The 26,098-nt window shown below is 42.8% G+C and overlaps 2 protein-coding genes across 10 annotated transcripts in view; both read right to left on the bottom strand.

The window, feature by feature from the left end:
• Positions 1-6,166: 6,166 nt before the first annotated feature.
• LOC125720733 (fibroblast growth factor-binding protein 1-like) lies at positions 6,167-7,369 on the bottom strand. Its single transcript, XM_048996531.1, has 2 exons — positions 7,222-7,369; positions 6,167-7,098 (listed from the first exon to the last, which is right to left on the bottom strand). Exon 2 carries the CDS (start codon positions 7,063-7,065, stop codon positions 6,403-6,405), a length of 663 nt encoding a protein of 220 aa, XP_048852488.1. The 5' UTR covers positions 7,066-7,098; positions 7,222-7,369; the 3' UTR covers positions 6,167-6,402.
• A 3,473-nt stretch (positions 7,370-10,842) lies between these two features.
• The window catches only part of LOC125720726 (prominin-1-A-like), a 52,207-nt gene continuing 36,951 nt past the window's right edge, over positions 10,843-26,098 (bottom strand). Inside the window, exons 7-28 of one of the 9 annotated variants that reach the window (XM_048996515.1) lie at positions 25,226-25,434; positions 25,034-25,108; positions 24,520-24,583; positions 22,742-22,901; positions 22,270-22,422; positions 21,437-21,560; positions 21,207-21,310; positions 20,986-21,070; positions 20,667-20,813; positions 20,336-20,407; positions 19,852-19,944; positions 19,102-19,119; positions 18,268-18,321; positions 17,898-17,978; positions 17,742-17,810; positions 17,201-17,290; positions 16,429-16,544; positions 15,743-15,763; positions 15,210-15,278; positions 13,921-14,006; positions 12,684-12,718; positions 10,843-12,534 (exon numbers count right to left, since the gene is read on the bottom strand). In XM_048996515.1, the coding sequence (XP_048852472.1) occupies positions 13,937-14,006; positions 15,210-15,278; positions 15,743-15,763; positions 16,429-16,544; positions 17,201-17,290; positions 17,742-17,810; positions 17,898-17,978; positions 18,268-18,321; positions 19,102-19,119; positions 19,852-19,944; positions 20,336-20,407; positions 20,667-20,813; positions 20,986-21,070; positions 21,207-21,310; positions 21,437-21,560; positions 22,270-22,422; positions 22,742-22,901; positions 24,520-24,583; positions 25,034-25,108; positions 25,226-25,434 (1,874 nt within the window). In that variant the 3' untranslated portion in view covers positions 10,843-12,534; positions 12,684-12,718; positions 13,921-13,936. Of the gene's footprint in view, positions 12,535-12,683; positions 12,719-13,920; positions 16,021-16,428; positions 16,545-17,200; positions 17,291-17,741; positions 17,811-17,897; positions 17,979-18,252; positions 18,322-19,101; positions 19,120-19,851; positions 19,945-20,335; positions 20,408-20,666; positions 20,814-20,985; positions 21,071-21,206; positions 21,311-21,436; positions 21,561-22,269; positions 22,423-22,741; positions 22,902-24,519; positions 24,584-25,033; positions 25,109-25,225; positions 25,435-26,098 lie in introns of those variants that run through there. The other 8 variants (XM_048996517.1, XM_048996516.1, XM_048996520.1 and 5 more) reach the window with 8 other exon arrangements.

Below are 26,098 nucleotides of genomic sequence, written 5' to 3'. Positions count from 1 at the left end.
GCAGCCTTTGAGGCAGACAGGAATGTAGCCTCGGCTATTGCCATTGCTGGATGGTGTTGTCCCCACGTCCCCGACAGATTTTAAATCCAACGGAGGCTGTACTAGAATAAGTCAGAAGTCAGATCATTTGTTCCCTGCCTGCCAGACGCACTCGTACTTTTAAGGAGCGCACCGGGCTAACTTGCACCTGTGGTGGCAGTCAGACTGATCTGCAGTGACGTTGGTAGATGGAAGCTTAACAGCTGGTGCTAAACCAAAAAATACTGGGGAAATACCCCCACTAATGACAGAGTGTAAACAAAGCGGCATTCTGCTGGATTCCAAGTGGGTTTGTGGGGTGGGTTCCCGGTCAGTGGTCATTCCAAACCACTAACTTGATTAAATGGTGAATCACTTCTACTGCTCAGACTCATTTAAAAACATAAAATAATATATAGAGTGATTTCACCATTGGGTCCTTCAGTAAGGGCTTTAACCTCCAAGGACTGGCTGCTTTCATAATTGTACGTCATATAGGATTTGGAAACCATATTGGATATAGGATTTGCTAAATATGTAAAGAAAACGCAACATTTGATAAATGAACATATTTTAAAATAAAAAAAAAGCAAAATCATACAATGTGCTAAAGAATTAGTGCCATGTCACAGTGAAGCATGAAATAACTAAAGGAAAACGTTGAAACGAGAACATGTGCACACATGATGGCAGAAGGAGTTTGACAGTCCTGGTCGAGTAAATTCCGGAACAAAGGGGTTGTTACGTTAAATGCCAAAGCCACACATGAATGGGTGACTCACCACAAATACTTCCAGAAACCAAACAGCCATGAAATATTTGCTTAACACTGAGGTGGGCGAACCTTAAAGACCAGGAAGTGAGGCATGTTCCAGCAGTTTTATGTCTTCTTTTAAGGAATTTCAGAAATATCAGGATAATGTACTCGGATTTCGTAACTATTCAGCTGAATGGTTACATTTGTGTCAGTGTCGGGATTGCATGTTCTCCCTATATCACTTACATTTCCTCTTATAAATGAAAGACTTTCTTTGGGGTATCTACCCCTTCCTTAGGCCTTATGCTAGAGTGATCAGATAGTACATGTTAGGGAGTGTCCTCTAAACATGGATTATCTGGTCACCTTACCTCGTCATTTTATAGAAGGAGGGATGTGGTGACCTTTGTTTCCTCAAGACCACAGCCCAACGTGGAGGTCGTTGCCATGGCAAAAGATTATGGGGCTCCCCTTGCCACAGTTGTCCTAGCATTTCCAATAAAAAGTGCCTTGCATAATTGTAGTGCCACATGATGTATATGAGCGTGGTGAGCGGTTTTATGGGAGTAGACTTTGATCAGCTCTTCCACTTGATGAATGGAGGCTTAGAATCTCGCATGGCCTGCTAACAGACTACGTTTACGAAAACAAGACGATTTTGACAGTGGAAGGTGAGACTTGGTTACATTCAGCCAAGGTTATCAAGTCAAGTAGATTTGTTGTAATTTCAACCATATACACAGTACACAGTAAAACGAAACAGGACCACGATGCAACACAAAGAACAAAATCAGAAGCAACACACTTATGAATCAATCTGGGGCCTCAGCAAAACATGTATGTATAATTTATTAAATGAAGATCTCTTTAACAAGACTCTTCCCTGCTTTTATTTATTTGAAATAATACTTGGTTAGACAGCTGCATGTCCGTCTTATACTGGGTTTTAAATTCAACAGCTGGCAAATTCTTTGCTAAATAAACATCACAATGCTTTTGAAAAGAATCTGGTGTCATTTATGTATTCACCACAGATCTTTATACGTAAATAAGAGGAAACACCCTAAGGGGATTTAGGTGTTACAAAGGAAGAGACACACAGTCTTTTCAGGTGTCTGGGACTTTGCCCAGAGAATCTCTTTGACTGTCAAGCCAATATTACCAGTATATTTTGCTTTATTGTAGAATAACACCAGTCACTCCTGCTGCTGTGGATTCCAGGCTGTAGCGTTGCGAACAGACGACGGAACACAAAGCATACGTGCGGACGTGTAGGTAACGAAAACACCCTCAGGAGATGAGCATGGTCGTAACGGGAATCGGGAGCCTTCATCCCAAGCTATTCTCTGCACGCCCCATCTTCCCTGCTTGTGCCTCCTTCTGGAATTCCTTTGACGAATCAATGGCGAGCACCTGCTTCTCTCTGCTTGCTCGCGTGACGAGATAATGCCGGTAATTGTTTCCTGCGGAGGGTCATGGGTTCAGACGCTCAGCTGGACATAAGCATTGTGCGGACTGCAAACTGCACAGCTACACAAACGTGCGCAGTGGCGAAATGAATCTCAAGGAGGACGGTTATCTGACTAAGAGCAGTGCCGCGCGCAGAATTTTCGAAGGGCGGGTGCTTGAATGAAGGGGGAGGAATGGAGGAAATTCTGTCTACTGGCTCATGAGCTACATGACTAACACACAACAGTGTGTGAGGCTCCTGGACAGAAGCCAATGACCAACACTAGATCTCTACAGAACAGACTTTCAGCACATCACCAATAGGTTCTTTAATGAGACTTCCACTGTAGTGTGGAAAGTATGTAGGCCGGGGGGTGGGGCGTGCCTCAGCAAACTAAGCTTCTGTGCCTGTGATCTAAAGATCACCAGTTTGAGCAAGGCCCTAACCCCCAGCTCCCTGGGCACCACAGGTGGCTGCCCTCGCACTATAATCCCCACAAACTTGCTCTCACCTGTACGGAGAGCAAGATGGGGCAAAGAGGCTAGTGGAGGACTTTGAGTTGTGGTGCAGGAAGAAGCACCTACAGCTGAACATCAGGAAGATAAGGAGCTGGAGGTGGATTTCAGGCAATGACAAGGATGTGCAGGACAACAGAGGAGCACTATACACGAAAGGCCAGAGCAGGCTCAGGTCTTTTGATGTTGAGATGTTTCACTAGTCCATCTGTCTAAACTCTGTGTATCAAGGGAGTCACTCCTTAGTCTTTTTTTATCCAGGATTCCTCTGACTGCTCGAGACTCTCAGTTCCTGGACCATTCAGCAGTGGAGAACGGCCATGCCCAAGACAAAAGGGAATGCACGACTACTTAGATCCACTTATTTTTTATTGTAAAGTATTTGCATATTTTATTGTATGGTTTGTGTCACTGCCTGAGAAGATGATCAATCATTTTTAATTTTTCATCAGAAACGTTTTTCCCTCTGAGGAAGCTTTATATATGTAGGATGCATGCTTGAGCTGATTGGAAGGGGCAGGTCACCATTGATCCAGTCAAAGAGAGTAAATTTAGATTGGGCTCACGGGGATCATGTGGCTCAGTGTGCTGAGCCCCTGGGCTTATGATCACAAGGTTGCTGGTTTGATCCTGGCTTTGGGGGAATACTCACATGGCTGTAGGCCTTGTCCTTAATCCCCGGTTGCATGAGCACCACTGCAGGTGGCCATAGCTGCCTTTCACTGTTAAGCTTGTTCTCACCTATGTCTGTGTGTCATGAAGAGCAAAATGGGGTAGGTGAAAATAGACATTCCCCATAGAGATCAAAAAAGTGTTACTAAGCCAGGTATTGAACACCAACCAATTCAGTAATGCAATCCACCCCAGTCCCACTCGTAAGTACAAATAACTGTTCTGCTTCTTCCTTTTCATCTTCAGTGTCTATTTTAGTGCTGCGGTTCTACAGTTTATTCCTTTCTCCCTGAGTAATTCTGTTTTTCCTTTTCCTCCATTATTTTCACCCTTACCCATTTCATTCTCCACCATCCACCCACCGAAAGCAAGACCTCTTCCATAACTATTTAATTAGCATAAAACTATTTAATTAGTCGTACCTACTATTGAGGACACTGTGGTCGAGTCCTCGGCACTTTTTCTGCAGCTCCAATAACCTCAACCCATCACGGGGCGCACCTAGTGTTTGATAACACTTTAGACCTTGGTATTTTTAAAATCCAGGCTATAGCTTTGAGTATAAAACAACACTAGCCATATAGTAACCTTAGTGTGCATAATCCCCTTGCTCTTCTGAAAAAGTTCTGGAATTTTACACAGTTACGGTGCTTTAATTGCCTAGAGCTCAGGGATATAGCTCAGTAATGGACACTCAATGGTGAAGCCCCAATATGACGCAATTCCTGCTTGAAAAGAGTCTATGCGCGACTGCGTGTGGGGTGCAGGACTAACGCGTCATAATGCCTCAGTTTTAGATGGTAACTTGCGAGGGCTGGCCTCAAAATGACACCCAGAATTACAAGAAACCCCATGCAACAAATGATAATATAGCTAATTCACCGTCCTTGTGGGAAAGGGACCAGCATGAGACATAAGGAATAAGAGGGTCTCAGAGGAGGATGTGTGTGATGCTGCTCACCTGTTCCACAGTCCTGTGGTTGGATAAAAAAACAACAACACACATTTAGCCATAGATTCGTCAAGATGAAATGCTCCACTGAGCGCATCAAGGAAATCATTCCATCCAACGGCCATCCGATTGTACAACCAGTAAATCACTCCGTGCAGATAAGCAATGCTGCCTGTTTTTATTAATATCTGCCTGTCTATTTACCTTTGTGCAATAATTATATATTTTATTTCGTCACCACAGCACTGTACCCACTTAAATACCATCTTCATACATTTTTTTTTATATAGAAATTGTTGCATGTAGACAATGTTGTATCGTTTCTTTTTGTATTTTGTGTCTCTGTGTTCTGTGCCTTTCGAAACTACAAAAAAATTTCCTCCAGGATAATTAAAGTGTTCTGATTCTGATTAATTAGCTAGAAATCTCACGGTGTCTGATGAGCAAAAGTCCAGGAGCCATTTGTTTAAAATATTAAACGACTGCATAAAGCTGACCATGTGTCCTAAGGTGCGACTTTCCAAGTAAATTCTACATTATCCTTAATGTGAAAAATGAAAGGAATGAGCAAATACAAATCTAACAACAGATCAACAATTTATACGCAAATACAGCTGAACAAAAGTTATAATTGCTGAGAATTTCTGCGCGCTCAGATGTTTGGCAGCCTGTCTTAATGACTGATTGGCCTTCACTGATTGGTATTATCTCTGAATTTCTGATGACTTTACTGACAGTTCATAAAAGACATCTGCGAGCCCTGTGGTAAGAATATAGCTGTATTGGAATGGCTAATCTGTGCTGGCATGCTTGTTGATATCTTCTGGCTTCCTTGAAGGCTATTGGACCAGCTGAATTATTTCAGCAGGGATTAAAAAATAAATTAAATTAAATAAAAAAATACAATGTTGCAGTGACAAAGCCAAGCAAAACAAAATAACTCCACTGTAAAATATCTTTTCTTTAATAACAGCCCACCTCTGAGAACTCGGGTAAATGAGCCAGTGGCTATAGCTTTGAAGTGTTTCTCTTGGCCATGCGATGCAGTGTGGCTGTGTTTAACGTCGATAAAGGTGAACGTTGGGGTCAAGCACCCATTCATTAACATTGTTCTGTTAATGCTGGATGTGTGAGTCACGCTGCAGTGTTCAGTTGATTTAAAACTGACACCTGGGAGTCAAGGAAAATGCAAGGCAACCTCAGTCCCTAGTTCATCTCTAAAATCAAGCTTCAACATGACGATACAGACAACCCTTTGACAACTTAAGCATGGAGAAAAAAAGTAACAGGCCAGAGCTTAAAGATTCAGCATTTGCCGATTAATGACAAGCGGTCTTGAGTTCCCCACACTGTAAGATACTAGAGGACCGCGTAAAGTCACAAAAACCATTATCAGACGAGTGAGGATATCACCCACGTGTCTGCATCTTTGATTGCGTGTATTGTGCCGTCTGACGTGTGAAAATGTCAGTGATTCCTCGTCAGGAAAAGAGAAGTTAAAAATGTCTAAATACACGGACACAGCTCTTACCAAGAATGCTAATAGACGTCATTCAGAAAATTACTATGTCTAGACTTAATAATAGTCGGAGATGCCATTTTTTCAACCAGATGTTGGAAACTCAGGGAATAACCTGTAAATAATTGATATTTATGTTAAGTAAACTGTGGGTTAACTACAGCATGCATGTATGCTGTAATTTAAAAATGAACCAATTTTAATGCTGAATTGAACTGTATGGAAAACTATACAGTTATTTACATATGACAGCAATTCCGGAGAAAAAGTACACTGGACATAATGAATACATAAAAATATTTATTTAGGCATCTTTAAAACGTATAAATACAAAAGTATAAGCAAAATTAAAACAAACAGTTCGTGGGAAAAAAAGAAATCAAATCAGTGCATTATATATTTGCTTTTTAAAATATGTTAATAATCGTAGGGAAATCCCTTGCCTTTTGTACATTCGGACGCTAGAAAGACATAGAGCTTGAAGTGAAGGGTTTTAATCACACTAGGTGTGTTCGGTACTCAACAATCCCCGTTTTGTACCATTGAGAAGAAGAAAGTACACAAGGATGACCACGAGCCGTTGCAGTATTCTTCTGCCCGTTTTTCATTGTCAACGTCCTCGGTGCACGTCTTGTTACCCTTTGAGGACACAGACGCGGGAGCAATCTCTGTCGCTTGCGGTGCGAGGTTTAGTCTGAAATGTGCGTCCTTGGGGGCTTTTTTGCAGACGCCCGTTTTAATAATGGCATTCACATCCTGGCACAAAGTCTTCTGTTTTTTCAGGGCACGGGCGATCTGCTTCCAGTACATCTTGACGTTGGGCGCATACTGAGGACATTTGGCAGGTGTGGCTGTGTACTCGCAGTTAAAAGTCTCCCCTCCTTTTTTGCATGTGACTCCAAGCGTGAATTTGTCCTCGCCGTTTGCCGCCCAGGTGCACTGCTTCTTATCTTTCGTGGAAAATTTACCCTTGAAGGCTTCCTTTCCTCCTCGGGTCTTCTGACCCTTGTCGCTGCCCCGAGGTGCCGCGGGGGGTTTCTCCGGCGTCGCCTCCTTCTTTCCTGCCCCCTTGCCTTTGCCCTCTCCCTTTCTCCCCTGTCCCTTCTCACTCTCGACCACGAAGACCTGTTGGGCGATGCAGGCGACGAGCAGCAATAGTACAAAGTTGTTAAAGATCATCATCTTATTGGAATATTTTCCACACGCGCTGGGAACCTGCAAAAAAAAAAATTTACAGGAAAAGCAACAATTATATAGCGAATAAATATACCACTATTATTTTTAAATTGACCGGCGAACGTAAAGTTGACCTGAGACTATTGCTAATGTGGATCTTACCGGTTTTGGGAAGTGCACATTAAAAAACGGGATGCTGCTGCGGCTTCTGTACACCTGGAGTACGCGTGTTTGGTATTTATATGCCCCCGGACACGCCCACCACGTCAGATTTACAACACAATGAGTCTCCAAGAGGCGCGGTTTGAAATTCCCGGGATCTTTCCTTAGATGAATAAACTGGAATGCAAATGTCTGGCACGCTATATAGGCGGGGACCTGAAGCAGCACGCCAAAAACGTAAACGTTTCGTTTTATCTTGGGCTCTGAGTGCGTCTAAAGCCTAAGCACGAAGTTGCGTAATACACGTGTCTCATTTTCTTTCTTTTTAATAACACGCATTTTTTAAAGTAACCTCATTCACAATCGTTTAACTATTGGATTTTTAGTAGTAATAATAATAATTTTATTAATATTTTTAAATTATATTATTATTATCATCATTATTATTCTTATTTTAGTCGTGGCCAATTATAACAATAAATTGGCCAACTTTTATTACCTTTGTTCGACTGAAAATCCTCTACAATCGGAAACGCATGAACTTTAAGACTGGCTTTTAGAAAATGTTAAAAAATAAATATCGCCCTCCGTCTATTTCCTGTTTCATGTTTAAAGGCTAGTTTTCAGAAAACGTATTCAGTATAACAATTTAGAGAAGAGTTTGTCCTGTGGTTTAATTAATTTAAGGTGTTAGTTTATGTTAGTGTTATATTTGCCCGATGAAGTTCCGTTTCTCTGTATTGGTTTTAGAATGAACGATGGTATATTTCGGAATTGTAGTCTAATCGTATGATTTTGATTTTATTTTTAAGAAGCAAACTGTTTTAACACTTTTCATCAACAAAGCCATCGAGTCTTCCGCAATTAATTATCGTATCCTATGAAAAGTAAAAAAACATTCCGATTTGATTTTCCACGATAGAGAATTGATGACTAAATCGCCGACATTATTTCAGCATCTTTGTGCAGCAGTGCTACCTAGTGGGCAACAAAGTCTAATGGGCTTGTTTTTTTCCGTCGTGGACCATTATTACAGCTTGTTTGTTCATTTATTGTTTGTTATATTTAAAGCGACTTATTTCATGGAAGTATGAATCATTTGTGGTGGAACAGGGAAAGAACTAAGCTACACAGGGCTCCGGTCCTCCAGGACTGCAGTTTCACTGCCCTCCCATAGATGATCAGCAGTAATCGACCCTGTCATACTTAACGGCACAAGACACACAAATTATAGGCCCTTCCTGATGTTTGGTGTGGAAAAGAGCCCATCTGTATCGTGAGGATTGTATGGAAACTGCCAAAATGTATTGGGCTTTTGCTGATGTCGGTTTATAAAAGTGTTTCCCAATCTCGGGAATCCCCCAGACAGTTCACATTTTGCTCCCTCTCATCTCCCTGCCAAACAGTCCACATTTTTGCTCCCTCTCATCTCCCTGCCAGACAGTTCACATTTTGCTCCCTCTCATTTCCTTGCCAGACAGTCCAGATTTATTCTCCCTTGCCGGGAGCTGGGTGGGAGCAAAAATGTGGACTGTTTGGCAGGGAGCTGGGAGGGAGCAAAAATGTGGACTGTTTGACAGGGAGCTGGGTGGGAGCAAAAATGTGGACTGTCTGACAGGGAGCTGGGAGGGAGCAAAAATGTGGACTGTTTGACAGGGAGCTGGGAGGGAGCAAAAATGTGGACTGTCTGACAGAGAGCTGGGTGGGAGCAAAAATGTGGACTGCTGTGGGCCTCTGAGGACTGGATTGGGAAACACTGGTTTATACAATTCAGACTTGATGGGATGTAATTTAACTTCATATTTGTAATAAGATTTCTATCATTAGTGACTTAAAGCCTTATTTAACCGAATGGCACATGAAAGAAATGTACTCTGTAGTGATTTACTATTTACAAAAAATAAATATGGACGTACTGCCATTCTGTTTGGGGAATACCCCAGTCTTGCCTGCCATGGAGTTCAGCCCCTCTCCCCACCATCACAGGAACCTAACCAGGTTAAGATGGTAGAAATTGGATGGCTCAGCAGGTTGGGACACTACGCTTGTATTTAAGAAGTTGCATGTTCAAATCCCAAGGTTGGCAGAGTGATGTCGCTGTCCTCCCTGCAGACCCTGGTCTCTCAAGAAACTGTTATGTAGCAAAACATTTCCTCTTACACACTACTGAGATGAGCTGAGGATCATTTTAAAGGCTGTTTGGATAAGGCATTTTGAGCTTTTTGGGAATTAACCTATTCCATGTGTAAAGGGGGGGGGGGGGTGTCACGCCAGGTGTATAATCTGAGGGACTCGCTAATCCGCAAAGCATGTGGAGAACGGTGCCAGTATACCTGTGATGTCACATGGTCACTAATAGAAACATCAGAGGCAGGATTGCTCAGCTCAGGAAGCGAACAGTCTGCGAGGATCAGGGCCAAGTGAGGGGCCGGGCACCTCAGTCGCCCACGGAGACAGTCTGAACTGAACTGGCGCGGGGCTATAGGGTGATGAAACATCACGCCACATCACCTCTCCGTATTGCTGCCGAGGTGGGGGCGGTGGGGTTCATTTCTGAGCATTTTCTTTTGAAAGTTGAAAGGGAGCGAGTGATTGGCAGGCATGTCGGGACAGGAGATTTTTTTTTTTCCCTTTTTGTGTCAGGACAAGAATAAGTCGTTCTGCCGCTGCACCTTCGCCCCTGACATGAAACCATCAGAAGGAGGTGCTCTTAAAGCCAGCTGCCCACTTGGTCTGTCCTCACGTGTCCTCAGTGTACTCTAGTCTCTAGCGTACATGTATTTTGCATTAACCATTCTTATGGTGTATGACATTCAGTCAGCCCTCCATTTCCGCAGATGCTGCATCCATGGATTATATTTACACGTATATAATAATAATTCCAGAAAGTTCCAAAAGGTTACACTTGAATTTGTCGCACGCTGAGCACTACACTGACTCCATGAGGATGTGTAAGTATAACCTGCCATTCAATGAAAGAAATCTGAGTGTTGAAGCAAAGAAAATGATACATTGTTGCTGACATGTTCTATGTAATTTGTATACAGTGTTATGACTGTTCATACAACCTTTGCATCAGGGACGGATTACGGACCGGACCAGCGGGGCCGCTGCCCAGGGGCCCTTGGGGTGCAGGGGGCCCGTGGGGCCCCTAGCCCAAAACTATTTGCAACGCTTATCAACAATGTATTTTCGTTTGTCTATTTTAGAGGGCCTACATTCTTTGATCCTCTGCCTACAAGGGCCCCTGACCCTATAGGGAGGGCGTTTGGCTGCCAAGGGCCCTTGAATTGTGGTGGTGGTGGTGGTGGTGGGGGGGGGGGGGGGCTCGCGAATGTTTTACGTTGGGCCCACACAACCCATAATCCGTCCCTGCTTTGCATTGCATTAGGTATTATGAGTAATCTAGAGATGATTTAAAGTATATGGAAAGATGTGTGTAGGTTATACGCAAATGCTACACAATTTTAGATTAGGGACTTCAGCATCCATGGATTTTGGTATCTGCGGGGGGAGGGGGGGGGTCCTCGAAGGTATCGCCCGCGAATACCGAGGGATGACTGTATATAATTCATTAATTCCATTTTTGTGTCTGTGTTTAGTTAAATAAAAAGGAACGACTCAACAAACTGAATTCTTTATTCACAATTTTTACACGTTCAGCTCTCCAGTGGTGTCAAGTTCCAGCAGCAGCCATTGGCCAATTTCTGGGCAGAAGCCCAAATACATAAATGAATAAAAACAGTCCCGTACTGTTTTAAACTGGTTAGAAACTGGCTACTAGTTAGCGCTCAAGCCCTAAACATTCACCGAGCCACTGCATGGCTTGCGGTTCAGTTCGTAAGGTGGCGTTCGGGAATCCTCAATGAACGTACGCAAAAAGAGGTGAAGACGAGACACCCAGGCTACAAGTCTCACACAGCATGTGTGTCTAGTTTGCTTTGAATACCAGGTGTTATAATAATAATTACTGTGAATGCCTCGATGCCTCTCCATAACATTAAACCAGAAATAATATGTTATTACCGCTCAGAAATATATATATATATATTTTTTTTGGTAGTCAATCTTCACTATTACGTTATTTCGTAAAAAAATTATGGAATATTATTTACTTTCATCAGAGCCCCCAATCTAACTCCAAAGACCCCAGAGCTACGATAAAAAACATTTTGGCTTCAAATTTGGCTTCAAATTGTCCCTTTAGTGTATCATACCACCAAATTAAGTTAGTTACTTTCACAGTCAATATAAATATACGTTGATGATTCTATGTCTAAAATCATTCAGTTAATTTCAATAGCTTAATATTGAAGTAACGTCAGATATTATTATGTCTGGCAACAGATGACAGAATGCTTGTTACATCTAATCTTTCTGTGATGCAAAATTATATCTATGCTCATAATATTGAATCCTGTCACAATATACATACTGTCTATATGCCAATAACAAGACAACAGTCAAGCTGTTTCTAAAGAAAATGCTGCGGAAATCAGCCAAGATTGCCTTTAATTTTAAGGTGTGCATATTTACCAATTAGTTCGTTATTATTAATTTTTCTAAAAAAAAAAAAAAAAGAAGAATCTTACATTGTAACTGTTTTCACAGTAAAACTTTCTTTGAGACAACACTGCAGTAACTTACTGTAACTGAACTCGAATAGTTTGTGCATTGTGCAGCAAAACCAGAACTGTATCCTAAATGCTGATGATGTACACAGTAGAAGAACCATAAATACGAAGGACATGGTTTACAAAACAAATATTAACAAAATATACGGGACATGTCCCAAAGTTGACAGCATACAAAATGTACATGTTGGTTTTGTCATGTAACTGCACCGGTAAATATCCTGAAATACTGCTAGCTGTGACGTACGTTGGACAGTAATTCATAATCAGGCTTCAAGTTTTATCTCACTTTGAATATAAAAACAGTGTCGGCTTTAAAAAAAAAAAAAGACACACACACACAACCTAAGAATTTCTGGTGTGGTTTGGTGTTCTGTCTGCTGACCTTGAAAATGGGCAGAGGGGGAAAGTTCAGGTCCAGAAAGTACAAATCCAGACCAAGATTTTGTTTCAACCAACCAGCTGAGCATAAAGAGTGATAGTCACAGAGTATGCAACTGGTGGGTCGAAACAAAACCTTGGCCTGGATTTGTACTTTCTGGACCGGAACTTTCCACCTCTGAAAATGGAGAGGCAGTGGAGAGGGCACAGCAGGGAGGGGGAGACTCTGCACACGTAGACCCTCAACAACGGCCCCTTCAGCAGCTCATCCCTCTATCGTTTTTGTCCATCAGGAACCCTGCGTAGGAGGGTAACAGAATTAAGGGTTTACTTCTCAGGAATGTGGTGACATCCCCTCTTTTGTCTTTAAGAAATGCACAGTTCTTGTTCTCGATTGCTGGTGCACAATACGATCTGTCAAATAAAATTATCTCCATGGAAACTTACCAACGAGGGTCTCTTAATTCATGCCATTGATGGTGCTACAAGACAGACATTGATATGGGTTAGTTAGCCTGAAACCAAATATTGACACAAACTAAATAACTAATGAAATGCGTTGCAATTCTAACATTGCAGCTTAAGGGGAATTTACTTATTTATTTGACAAGAAGCTTGAATGAATACAGAAACAAAACAGCTGAAATCAAAAGCAAGGAAGGGCAGAGTGCATCCACAAAAGAGATCTGTGCTGAAAAAGAGAAGAAGTTAGACCCCAGGTGCTATTTGGTATCTGAAACGGCATCCAGACTTACGCTTCAGTAACCTAAACCACAGCAAAACTATAGACCTGCAGCATTCTGAATGTAACCACTTAGGTACTATCCTTAACTTTACCAAAGAGTAATGTAATGCAACGTAAACATTACATGTTTGCACTTATGACATTGTGGACATCTTTACGCAAACATACTTGACAAACTTGGTATGTCTGGCTGTTTTATGTGATCTGGATAAATGTATTAACCATTTAACATACATTGCAGGAGATGCTGGCGGTTTAGGTCAGATTGTGACACCGTCGGCTGTTTACTGCAGAACTTCTCAGTCAAACTACTTGACATAAAGATGTATCAAATCATGAGAAATGACTTGACACAAGAATCCAAAAGAAGCATGGACACACTGGATAACTCGAGAGATGTTGTGTTTTGGTAGTAAAAACGAAAGCGTGCAGCAGCCAATAATATAATAACTGACAAAAATGTAACAGTTTTTTCATTCTTAATGTAATACAAGTTGAAAATGTACTAACTGGCCAATAATGTAATACATTTTCTGAAGCAATATTGTGATAACTTTTTGCCAATAAAAAGTTATTACTTTATTGGCCGGTTCTTACATTATCGATTTTTATTACATGAAGAACCGAGAAATGTATTACGTTATTGGCATGTTATTACATTAGTGGTAGTTATAACATTATTGTCTGCTATAGCTTGGAAAAGCAGTTGGCGCCATGGCGCCACCTACAGTATGGGATGATGTATCACAAGAAAGGGCACGTCAGAAGAGCTAAGAGGTGCCGGATGACACTGCTGCCCCCGGTGGATGGAGGTCCAAAGTGATGACGGAGGACATGAAGAAAGCAGAGCAGGCCACACCTCAAGCGCAGACCCAGAGGCGCACGAACAGAGCGAAATGAAAAGATGCGATGGACTTCCTGTAGCACGGCTGTCTGTACCTGACCAGTCGGGGTCTCACCAGTCCGCGTGCCTGGGGGGTGCTGAGGCGCGGGGAAATCTAGTCATTGTATCATAAGTAGAGATGCTAATGGTGCAAAAAAACAAGTCCAGGGGATGGTTAACACCAGAGCAGCTTTCACGTGGCTCATTCAGGCCTTTCAGCTAACAGAGGAAAGCTGTAAGCGTGGTAGAACATGTACTGCTTATGGAGGTACGATGAAATATACATGCAGGTCAAAGTAGACCCCACAGAGACCCTGTGCCGAGCAGGCGGCACAATAGGCGGGTGGAAAGAACATTCTAGAACCTACATGGTTTTTAAAGACGGCACACAAAATTAATGGAAAATTCTAATGACACATGAAGAGATGGGCCATGCAACGGGGTAAATGGAATATTATTTTAGGACCAACTGATATGTTGCGAACCACCCAATGGGGGAAACATTCAACAACATTATGAACTGTTTTGACTACAGCCAGCCAGCAGTATGACCCTTTGTGGGCAATTTAGCCTCCAGCTTTTAAACTCTGTCATGCCACACAGGCAGCTGAAGAAAACTGTCGGAAGCCCATTCATGCGGTTAGGAGACTTCCTCAGGTGTCAGGGGTTGTATGGATGACAGATTAATGTGAGTCGGGGGAAGCGAGCACGCAAGGCACATACAATGGTGTCCATGCAGAATGCCTGCAGTCCTACCTCTTCTTACAGCACACTGGGAGGGGACTGCAAGTCAAGGCATGAGTGCCAGCAATGTGCGTGTGCCACCGGCGTTAGTCGCAATTCTATCGTCACGTCATGCAAATCAAGCCCGCGACCATGCAGTCTGGCAGCAAGCGGTGAAAATGTCGACATATTTCTGTTAACATTTCAATAATTGACTCTTTAAATGTTTTACTTGGCAATAATGAACTTCTGTTATCACTGTAATAGGTTCAAATTATTTCAGATAATCTTGCTGGATGGTGGCGATCGCTGTGCTTTGTCACCGTAAGACTTTTCTCGAATATTGAACTTGACTTCCCTGTTGATTGAAACTTCTTCTAGTAAATCCCATCTAAAAACCCTCTTTAGTAAAAGTTATTTGGCTATAATTTGTAGTAATGAATACATACTTAACCAGCCCGTGAATAGGTCTGAGGGTCTTGTCAGATGATTACTATAGCCCTTAACATGCACTCATTCCTTGCATGAACATATCTTCTAAAACACCACTACAACCACCACCGACTGCATCTGAAAGGGCATGCAATTAAAAAAGTATTATATATAGATATACGGATTTTACCTGGCCATTACAGGGTTGGGAATACACTGCAAATGCTGATTATGATAACCATTATTACCAATTTCCATACTGAAACAAAACATTGGATATAAAAGAAATGTAAACAAAAATGCACAAATGGTAATAGATGGAACTAAGTGACAATGTGGTCTGATGCTCTAGAATGACATTTACAGGCTGTACAGATGTGCATGTAATGTGTAAATGGTCAAGTATACATCCTAAGATGCTCTTTCAAATATGAAATAAAGTGATAAAAAATCAAATAAACATGACAGACTTGTATTTGTTTTTAAAGGTTAGGTTATTCGTTTCTGTCGTTTTAAACTGTTTGAGCAAATAAAGCAAAAAAAGGGAACAAAATCTCCACAAAGCACAAATTTTACAAGGATTTAAGGCTAAAGGCAGCACCAGAAAAGTGTAAGAAAGTAGCGTTATAAAATTCTTAGCGTAAGCGGAGAACATCCAGGAATGATAGGTGATAAGCTGGATTTAATTTAAAAATAGAACATAAAATGGGGGCGAAACCTTACATTTTCATGGGTATTGTCACACTACAAAGACATAAAGAAGGAAAAAAAACACCATTACATGTTGTACAATAAATATGGGGTTTCTGGATTGCCGATTAAGATATCGTCATTCTGTATTTTTTTTAAATAAAGTAAAATGTTTTAACTGTCCTCAAAGTGCAGAGTGCACCACATGATGCTTGGAATGGAGAAAATAAGTTATGAAAGACAAGAAAAGCAATGGAAAGGGCAGGAATGGTTATCACAAGGTGAAGTGCCAAGTCCCTGAGACAGAGGAACTGAAAAGAACAGAGAGGAGAACACGGGTTACTAGCAAATATTAGAGGGAAGAGTCGAATAGAAGCGGTGGGGGGGGGGGGTGCGTCAGGGATAAATCAAACAGACAAGGAAGAAGGTAAACAGAAATAGATGGGGAAAAGAAGTGAAGAGAGAGGCATTAGAGAAGGACAAGAAATAGGAGGACAGATTAAGGGCAAAACCAATGGAAGTGAGGAAGATTAGTGGTAAACTAAGGGGAAGGGGCCATTAAAAAGGGAAAAGGGGGAAATAAGGAATGGGAGAGACCAAATGGAAGTTGGGGCCGGGGGGTGTGAGGGGGAGAAAATGGGAATAGGAAAGATCGAGAGAACGAAGAAGAAAAATCCAGTCCGATCGGACGCTTCCAGCAGCGGATCTGCAATACTCACTCATCATATACATCTTCAGTGTCCATTCGGCGATAGAATTTGGCCAGCTTTACGGACAGTATAATGTTGGGTATGAGGAGTACCGTACAGCAGCCCAGCCCAAACCAAAAGGCATTCTGGGAGAAAGAGAAGGAAGTGCAGCTCGTACAGGTGTGTCGCTCCGGTCTTCACACACAACACTTTCTTAAACTTGTTCTCACTGACTTGTGGAAAAGTCAACAGATCAACTCAAAAATTCAAATTAACTAAACTATTTTTTAACTTCTGCGCTGTGCTATAGATATGAGTGCAAAAAATGTGCATATTACTTTTTCTTCCTGAAAGACTAGAGCTCAATCACTGCAGTAACATCAGTTGAACCTTTCTAAGCACCCCCTTTTCGAGTCTGCACTCTCCAGATAAATAAGCTTTTGTTGGTTATTTGATCCTGCAGAAAAGAGTACTTCTATTCTACGAAACGCTGTCCGCCTCACTTGGCACTCAATCGGAACTGGATAACAATTTAAGCCTTGCAGCAACATAAATGTGTCGTGACTCAGTTCCCAAATCATTTCAATTCCCCTCACAAATTCCCCTCGCCACACCTTTGACAGCCTTTCTAACGCATGAGCCGCCGCTGGTCTACCTTTCAGCCCCTACTTTCAGCCCATTGCTCCGTAGAAGTACACGTCTTATGTTTTTCTTGTGGGTAATGAGCAAACTGCAACTGAATGCACCTCCTACCCAACAGCCCCAACAGACCTGAACACCATCACAAGATACTGTATCTCACCACTGAGTCCACTATGAAGCTACAAGCAACGATATCTGCAGTGTCCATGATGTTGCTCAATGGCTTGCAGACCCCCACATCTAGTTCAATCTGAAAAACAGTGTAGCGTGCTAATCAGAATCAGAACCATTCTCTATCATGTTCACATACGTGGAATTTAATTTAGCATGATGTGCGAAACATTGAAGGACAATCAAGATAATTAATATAATACATTATCTATGTCAGTGTTTCCCAACCTGGTCCTGAGGGATTTACAGATGGTCCACATTTTTTCTCCCTCCCAGCTCCCTGATAGACAGTCTACATTTTTCCTCCCTGGGAGGGAGTGAAAACGTGGACTGTCAGCAGGTACCTGAGGAGCGGATTGGGAAATACTGCTGTACGTAAATCAAGATAATGTGCTGGTGCAGATCATTTTGCTGATGTTGCTAACATGGTACAAGCACCTGCAGGTGGTAAAGTTGTACACAGTAAGAAAGTTCAGAAGAGAGAGTCAGGGATGTTATTCATGAAGTGAAGTTCTCCAACAACTACTTACTGAATTCTTGGCCCACTCTATATACTGTTTAAAGTAGCCGACAATGTTCAGGATATATTTTGAGGTTTCCTAGATGAGGAGAGAACAATGAGCCGTGTTAATTAGTGAAGTAGTTTCAAATGTTCATGTTTTCCACTGTTACTTTAGCTACTTTACCTGCTTGACCACTTGCGTCGCATTCTGCGTGATCAGATATTCTGCCATATCGATAGTGTTCAGGATGTCGGTGATTTTCGCCTAAGCATAAACAAACAGGATTTGACAATAACATGTGAGAGTCCCTAAAGCCAAATGATGTACAGGATTTTTTTTGAGGAAAGGTAGTCCAGCTCTTTGCCACACATGGACTTACTACTTACAGAAACGTCTTAACATTTTTCCCAAGTTACAGGTCTACTTCTCTTTAGATAGCTGGCAACAAGGCATCCAAGGGACTAATGAACCTTATCCAAGAGTTCTTTTGAGTGAGCTTATTACACGCTGCTCCTTAGTGGGGAAACATGGAGTGACATCATCCCATACTTACAGGGAGGTCGCTGGCTGTCCTCTGCAGTATCACAATGCTCTGACCCAGTGTGTTCTGTGACAGAAAGCAGAGTACATGCTCACACACTAATGCACATGCTCACATAATGGCGCATGTGCTCGCACAGTGGTGCATACCCTCCTCACATACTAGTGCACACACTGGTGCACACGCTCAAATACCGGTGCACGCCCAGACTGAAACATGTGCAAAATGTGACCGTAAATGCTCAGGAGGCCGGAGATCTCTCTGATGTTTCTGGTGATGTGGGGTACTAATAGTTCAAAGTGGATGATGACTTGTTAAAATTTAACAGAACTACAAGGAGTAAGACAACAAAATAACATGCATGTCTGTGCATGCAGACATGTACAATGATAATCAAATACATACAATCCACACGTTACCACAGAACATTTCAGTGATATATTTAATCACGAAAATTTCTAATATAAGCTTATATCTTTACGTAGGTAATGAAATGCATTAGGAATTTCTAATAAAGTGTGATGGGTCTTTTTTGTTATGCAATATAACCACTTGGTATAATGTGATAATCATATGAAATATTATAATTATGTTCAAAAACATATACTATGAAAATAAAAGATTGCATAAAAAATAAATAGTGGAAAGAATTTATGACTGCTAACACGTACAATATTATTAAGATGATTGATTGTATACGATTTATTTCATTTGGATCAATCAAAACCAGTAAATCAGGTAAGGATCTCCGGAGCTTTCTGCTGAAACACAATCGCAGGCTGCAGGACGGACAGGCACAGATAATGTTTGTCCAGTTTCAGACACTTACAAGGGAAACATGCTTACCTTTGCTCTAACATACTTCTTGGCAGCCGTAAAGAGGAAAACGACAGGGTGAAGTAATCAGAATAGATAAGGCTGACAGACCCTAAGAGCAGCAGCTGCGGGTGCATTTCATGTTGCTGAGTTAGACTTTAAAGTTAGACTTTAAAACCACGCTGCACTTTATTTGTGTGTTGTCGCTCCATTCAATGCAGACATAATGCACTGGAGATACATTGTGCCACAGATGTAACTATGGTAAATGATATAATGTCCGCTTATTTCAAATGCAGTGCTGTCGGCAAGCCACTGCCACTGACTGTTGAGCACAGAATAAGCATTTCAGAGAATTTCAATGGATGTGAATTGAAAGTTCAGGTCATGATGTCACAGAGAGGCACCTGGAACAGCACACAACTGTCTAATACAGGGAGACGGACTTTTAAAAGCGAGCATTTAACCTGTGAGTTTCATTACAGGTCGAGTCCCCAAGCATACTTTCCTGCTGGATAATATAAATACTCACTGGGGTTTTACTTACATAAAAATTGTCCGAGGTCTAGAATGAAGAATGACTGGTTCAGAGAGAGAACCAATCAGATTGTATAGGAGGTGGGTCCAAGCGACTAGAGGAGGTGGGACCAACCAATAAGAAGTCTTGGTCTTGCCTCATCTACAGTCTGATTGATTAGCCCTCTGAGCCAATCATTTTTTGTTCTGTCCTCAGAACATATTTGTGTAAATAAAACTCCCTCAAGTATATAAATAGCCTACCATGGCCTGCTCCATGGGCACCACCCGCTGGCTGTGGATCTGCCGGATGATGGTGGCATGGCCCTTTAGTGCGTTTTCTAGCGCCCCCCGTGGCTGTAGTGGGGATAGAACAGACAGAGCCATATCAAGCCCTCCACTTCCTTTCTCCTGAACGCTGGTTCTGAATCCAGCCTCAAAGGCCTCAATTCTCAACATGTAATCAAGGTCGCCACTGTTTCCAGACCCATCAATGAGCTCTGATAAAGTACCGAACAAGATATTCATAAAACACAATTAATAGTCTGAATATACCAATGGCGGCATAGTTCTGAATTCAATTACTTTGCCCTGTCACTTTGCTTACTGTCTCGCTTCTTGTCTTTTGCATTTTCAGTCAGTCTTCATCTGTGCTCTACATGCACGCTGCTGTAGATCAATAAAGTTCATTCTAATTCTAGTTCTAAAAAAGCTAGTTTTAATTATTCAGATCATCTTCAAAACGCACCAGATCATCGGCCAGAGCTTCCAGTTTGCTGGCAAATGCCAGCAAATCTACCCTCGTCACACCTTTGTTGACCTGTAAGAAATGCAAAGCATGTCACTGCAGAAATACAGAACAGAACGTGTTTACACCTTACAGATACATCCCAAGTCCTTCTGAGCAGGAGTATAATTCCATGTAATTACGCTCATCTCCTCACCATTATGAGCCTACGCAGATTACCAGAGTATAGTAGACAGTGTTTGCAGAGTAGACTATACTCTGCTTGCAAATCATAGATCAGCCAGAGGATGTAGAAACAGAAGGACCGTCCACAGGTTATAAGGCTGGTTACCTCTGCCAGGAAGTTGGTGTAGTTGATCTCATCAACACCTGTGTTGGCAAAATTGAGAAGGTTCTGCCTTCCTGCCAGCTCGAGCAGGACGATACCCTTCAAGTCTACTTTGACGTCTTCAAAGATCCTGGCCATGTCCCTGGTGTACTGGGAGAGAGGAGGACCAGCTAAAAACAGCATGGAACAAACATCGGAGGAGGCTCCAACCCCGGATGTTTAGATGCAGGTTGGTTTATAAAAGGTTTATTTGGCTTTGCGTGTCCATCAGTGTGCTCATGGATCAATGGAGAGTCTATGGAGGGACTCTACACAGACTCACCACACTGGAGTTCAAAAACCTGTTCACATGGAAAATGTTGTCCAGCTTCAGTGCAGAGAAAACACCCTTGTCTTCTTTGCAGTTACTACCAAAAGAAGCATACAGGTACAAACAGGCAACGATGCATTGCAAGAAGAAAATGTATGAAAACTCCTCTGCTGCCACCTGCTGGCAACTTCAACTCCAGCCATGACTAACTCGATTAAAAAATGAAAAGTGACCTGTAGACACTCTCCAGGGTCAGGTCGATCTGAGGGTTCTGGAAGAGCATTCCTGGGAGGAAATTCTTCATGCTTGTACTGACCATGTATGGGGTGTCTATGACCTGCACAGAGAAGTGTTACAAAAACCGACACATGCCACTTATACCAGATAAATCAGAGGAATGTTTCTATGTGCATCCCCAGAATGCACTGCTCTCTGTAAACCATCGACGTTCGCTCTCACTTGCCTTGAAGAGTTCCCTGTTCTCAAAGGGCTCGCACAGGAGTTTCTCCACATTGCCGCCGACAACAAACGTTACGGTCACCACCCCCATCAGCACCCAGGAGAAGATGAAACTGAAGCCGGCGCCACTGAGACACATGGAAAAATGGATTCGCTCTCAACGTTTGATGTTTTTCTCTTGCTATAAATTAAAATTCACATGATCGTCACGGGCAGGGGTGTGGCTAGAGATTCTAGAACCTCACCTTGGGTCCTATGCCCACATTTACATTGTAACAATTTTATAATTTTGTACATTCAAGGGCCCCCGTATAGTGTTGGGCCCCCTGAATCTGCCAGGGTATCCATGCCCCTCTGACAAGCCCTGGTTACAGGATGTGTTTAGAGAGTAACAAACGCATCGAGATACATTCCATTTTATTGTTGGAGTGCGTGGCTCAGCCTCTGTGCCCGCGATCAGAAGGTTACCAGTTTGAGCCCTGCCGTGGCAGACCAGTCATATCTGCGGGCCCCTGAGCGAGGCCCTTAAACCCCAGAATCATACACGCTGCAGGGGGCTGCTGTTTGCTGTCAAGCTTACTCTCACCTACATATGTGTCTATGTGTCATGGAGAGGAAGCTGAGGTAGGCAAAAGGAGAGTTTACTCATGAGGGATCAATAAATGAAGAGATTTTTAAAAGAAAAATAATGGTACAAAATTTGGAAACATGACCACACAAGATCAGTAGGGACAGCTGTAGCAAGGATGGGTATACTGAGATTGCCAGGCTTCAGGGAAGCTTTGATTGGCTGGCTTGCCGCGTGGCCACGCCCCTGTGGAGCGTGAGGTTACTCACGCCATAAGCAGGTTCCCACCCATGTTGGAGAGGCAGCCGCGGGTGGTGGGCGAGGCGTGCTTGTCGTAACCACAGTAACCACAGAGCAGGCCCAGGAAATTAAAGGAAAGGATGAGCACCAGCAAACAGCATATAGCAATGCAGCCCGTCCATCTGCAAAAACAGAAAAAAACATTTTTACTTATGTACATTATGGCAAGTATATACTGCCCCACAAAGGCAAAACACAGTAACTACAGTACACAGCAACTGGCAAATAGAGCTTCAAAGTTATTAGAATTAAATTAAAGTGGAGCCTAATGCATTGATTTCAGTCATAATGCACTTCTTATTAAAATATGCTGTTGGTGTGTTTTGTCATTGTGGGGCACTATAGTGGAAATTCATACTGGTGCAGACGTCTCTGACCGTCAGACACGTTCTGGGCTCCTTCTGAAAGTCCATAAAGGCTGGGCTGAGATGTTACTGGTACCTGTAGAAGTCCATCAGCTCGATTTGTGGGTAGAAGGCCTCGATCTTCACCTGGCTCTGGGTGAGGTAGACGGTGAAGTTGTACAGGGTGGCGTGGATGGGGAACATCTTGGAGAAGGAGGCGATGTTGGTGCCAATGCCATCCAGTATGTCCTTGGCACCTGCGGTGGAGAGATACGTACAGTATTACTCACTCAACACAGGGCGATGGAAGCAGCAGTTACAAATGGAACCTTGATATGGGATCAGAACCAATATCAATCGGCATTATAGTGTCCAGGTTTGAGGGGATCATGTAGAAATGAAGTAACAGGTTGGTGGTTTGCTGAAGGTTTATGGGTTGGTTCTACTGTGACAATGAGGGCATTTATTTCTGAACGTCATTAGCAGATTCTACAAACCGCACGGTTCGGTTCATACCTCGGCTTTTTTTTTTTTTTGGAGAGGGGAGGGTTTTATTAAATACCAACAATTTGGAACACTACAGGGGGTTATTATCCATCTAAAGCCTTTACCACCCCCTCCCCCCCATCATAATCACTCAATCACGATTGGACCAAAGTAGTCACAGGACACATGCAGTTTGAAGAAATATGTATAATGTGTATTTACAAAAAATACAGCTTACCCTAGTTTAAAATAGAATAGTAATTGTGCAATATATATGTGTCATAGTGTCAATTGTGAAAAAATTAACAATGACTTTTGTAACATCAGTAAAGTAATGAGAGTGATGTAATGGTGACGTTCTGGTTTCCATTACCGCGGCATGAGATCGTGAATGTTTGTATCTCAGTTTCGGTCTGGGTTTCATAACTGTTGCACTATTAATATATTTCTTTAACAACCATGAATCGATTTATAAAGCACTAAATGAATGTATGCAAGTGCACCACTCCTGCATTGATAGTCTATGGAAAGAGTACGTGCATCACATTGTTAGAGCAGGCATGATGTACCCATTTGAATTGTGTATGACTAGTCATGTGAGGAGGACGAAATATGCGGAGTCGCAACATATATAGCAAATCTGAAAAGCAAGGGGAGTTGATAGGGATTCTACAGGAATGCATGGTAGGTTGAAGGATTCAGTGAAGATGAGGCCTACAGAGAAGAGGGATGCATTTTGCATCCATACTTCTCCCGCTTTTGTGTCCGTGAGTCTAAAGAAGACTGACCGAAGGAAAAGGGGCCCAACTCCTTAAGGGACCATCCTGCACCAGAAAACTCCGAGCTCAGGAGGAACAGAGCACTGCCCCTGTGGGGGGGGGGGCGGTCCTGACCACTTCACACAACAGAAAACTGGGGCCACTCTTCTGCAGAACCACTTAATTTAGTCTCACTTATCACGTAGGACAGCAAGAGGCAAGTATTGATTTTAATATCAGACCATGGGGGCTCAAAGAAAGACCCAGTTATATGTACATGGGAAAGCAACGAGGTGTTGAAGCTATAAAATATTTTAGCCAGAAAATATACACAATTGCATTTTATATATAGTAACCGACACATATGCTGCTCTCTTTGTTGTCTGCACTATAGTGGAATTACCTGTCGCACTGCCAAGCTTAAATCAGTGTTTTTCTACTGTCATTGTTTTGACAATCGCTGCAGAAGCAAAGACGTCAACACAATTTTAATGTTCTGAAGCATGATGGCAATAAAGTGGCTCTTATCTTAAACCTGAATGACAGTTGGTGAAGTTCATGCCTGGCTGCCTCACGCAAAACGGTTTTATTTGTTGCATTTGTCGTTGCGTCGACAGCCGCCTGCACACACCTGAAACCACGTCCTTCGTCTGCTGCTTCACCAAGGCGGGGGTGTCGTTAAATGATAAATACCCCTGCAGGGAGGCAGCAGACAAAGACAGTGATCAGTCAAGGAAAACTGGCAACATTTTCTGACATGAGCATAAAATTAGAAGGGACTAATTTCGATTTTGAAAAATGTGAAAAATGCTTGACGATCGACTATGGCAGGGGTGGCCAATCTTATCCAGAATGGGCTTTGCAGGTTTTCGCTGCAGCTCCTTAATTAGATCGCTAATTAGCAGACTGATTGGCTGAAGAATCCTCACACCTTGGTTCGAACGGCTGACCTAAGGGTTACCCCAAAAACCTGCATACAGACATATTCCTGGGGTGGATAAGACTGGCCATGCCACGACTATGGGATGGGAGACCATGGTTTGTAGATGTCCAGTAGATTGGACCACAGCGAGACCTGAAAACTGAGGAGCTCACTGGAGGACAGTGGATTGAACACAGTGGGTTAGTTTGAGAAGAATACTAACCTTCTGAACGATGTTGCTCAGGTCAGTCTGGAGAACGGCGTCCACTCGGGCAAGTTCTCCACTTACATCTGGCAGCTGAAATTCAGAACAAGAATATTGGCCTTATAACTATTGGTTAACACGTTCCCAACCGTGGCGACAACGAGCACTGCATTGGAGGCTGTGGCATGGGGAGGTGGGTGGGACACTGACCGCGGAGAAGTTGGCCCCGGTGACGAGCTGGCTGAGCGTGCCGCGGATGTCGTTGCAGGTTGCACTGTCGAAGCAGGCCGGGTCACTCAGGGTGTGTCTCAGGCTGGTGCGGATGCCGTTGAGTTCTGCCTGGAGCTTGCCGGCGCCGTCCTGTAGGGTGTCCAGTGCCGTTCTCACGTTCTCTAGCGCCTCCCTGGTCTCCTGCATAGCTGTGCGACATGGAGATACGCTGAATAACATTCCCCATAAAAGTCTTGCACCCAACAGGCAGCTGGACTCCCCTGGCAGGACTTCAAAGACATTTATTCAGCATTCTGTAGCTTAATTTATATGCTGTTATTTCTCACTCTCTTCAATATAATTCTGCATAGACTGTGCTTCTAGGTAAACTTAATTAAATCACATTTTTCAGCCACCCTTCAACTTCATGTTTGTTAGTTCAGCAACAATTACTTAAAATGTACTTCGAAAGTATTTTCCAGCTGCTGAGGCCTACCTTTAGAATACATATGCCTAATCAGTCATAGTTACAAGGTGGGGGGGGTAGGTCCTGTTCTTGGCTGAAGCTCCCTCATTTGCCCCAAATGCAAGGGGTCAATGGCGATGTGAGGAAAAATGAATTGCACGGGGGGGGGCACAGGGGCAAAGCTGATTGGCTCCAGGAGTGCCCCCTCCTCTGCCACACACAGATTCAAAACATATCATTGGCTAATAATAAGGTTGGCCTCCCTGCACTCTCAGAAAACAGGGGTAAAAATCCGTACCTTTGCTTGTCACTGGGGCCGTACCTTCAAGAGTCTGCCAGTTGTACCCTTAGCTGTGGGTAATTGTACCTTATAAGGTGCAGAAAAGTACTCTGAGGAGCATTTCTGT

Source organism: Brienomyrus brachyistius, chromosome 25, assembly GCF_023856365.1.
Source record: "Brienomyrus brachyistius isolate T26 chromosome 25, BBRACH_0.4, whole genome shotgun sequence".
Lineage (NCBI taxonomy): Eukaryota > Metazoa > Chordata > Actinopteri > Osteoglossiformes > Mormyridae > Brienomyrus > Brienomyrus brachyistius.
The sequence above is the reverse complement of the archived record's forward strand: the minus strand, read 5'-3'. Positions and strand labels throughout refer to the sequence as shown.

Bases quoted from the DNA above. Each gene is read 5' to 3' on its own strand.
- LOC125720733 (XM_048996531.1), bottom strand. From the start codon at position 7,065: ATGATGATCTTTAACAACTTTGTACTATTGCTGCTCGTCGCCTGCATC.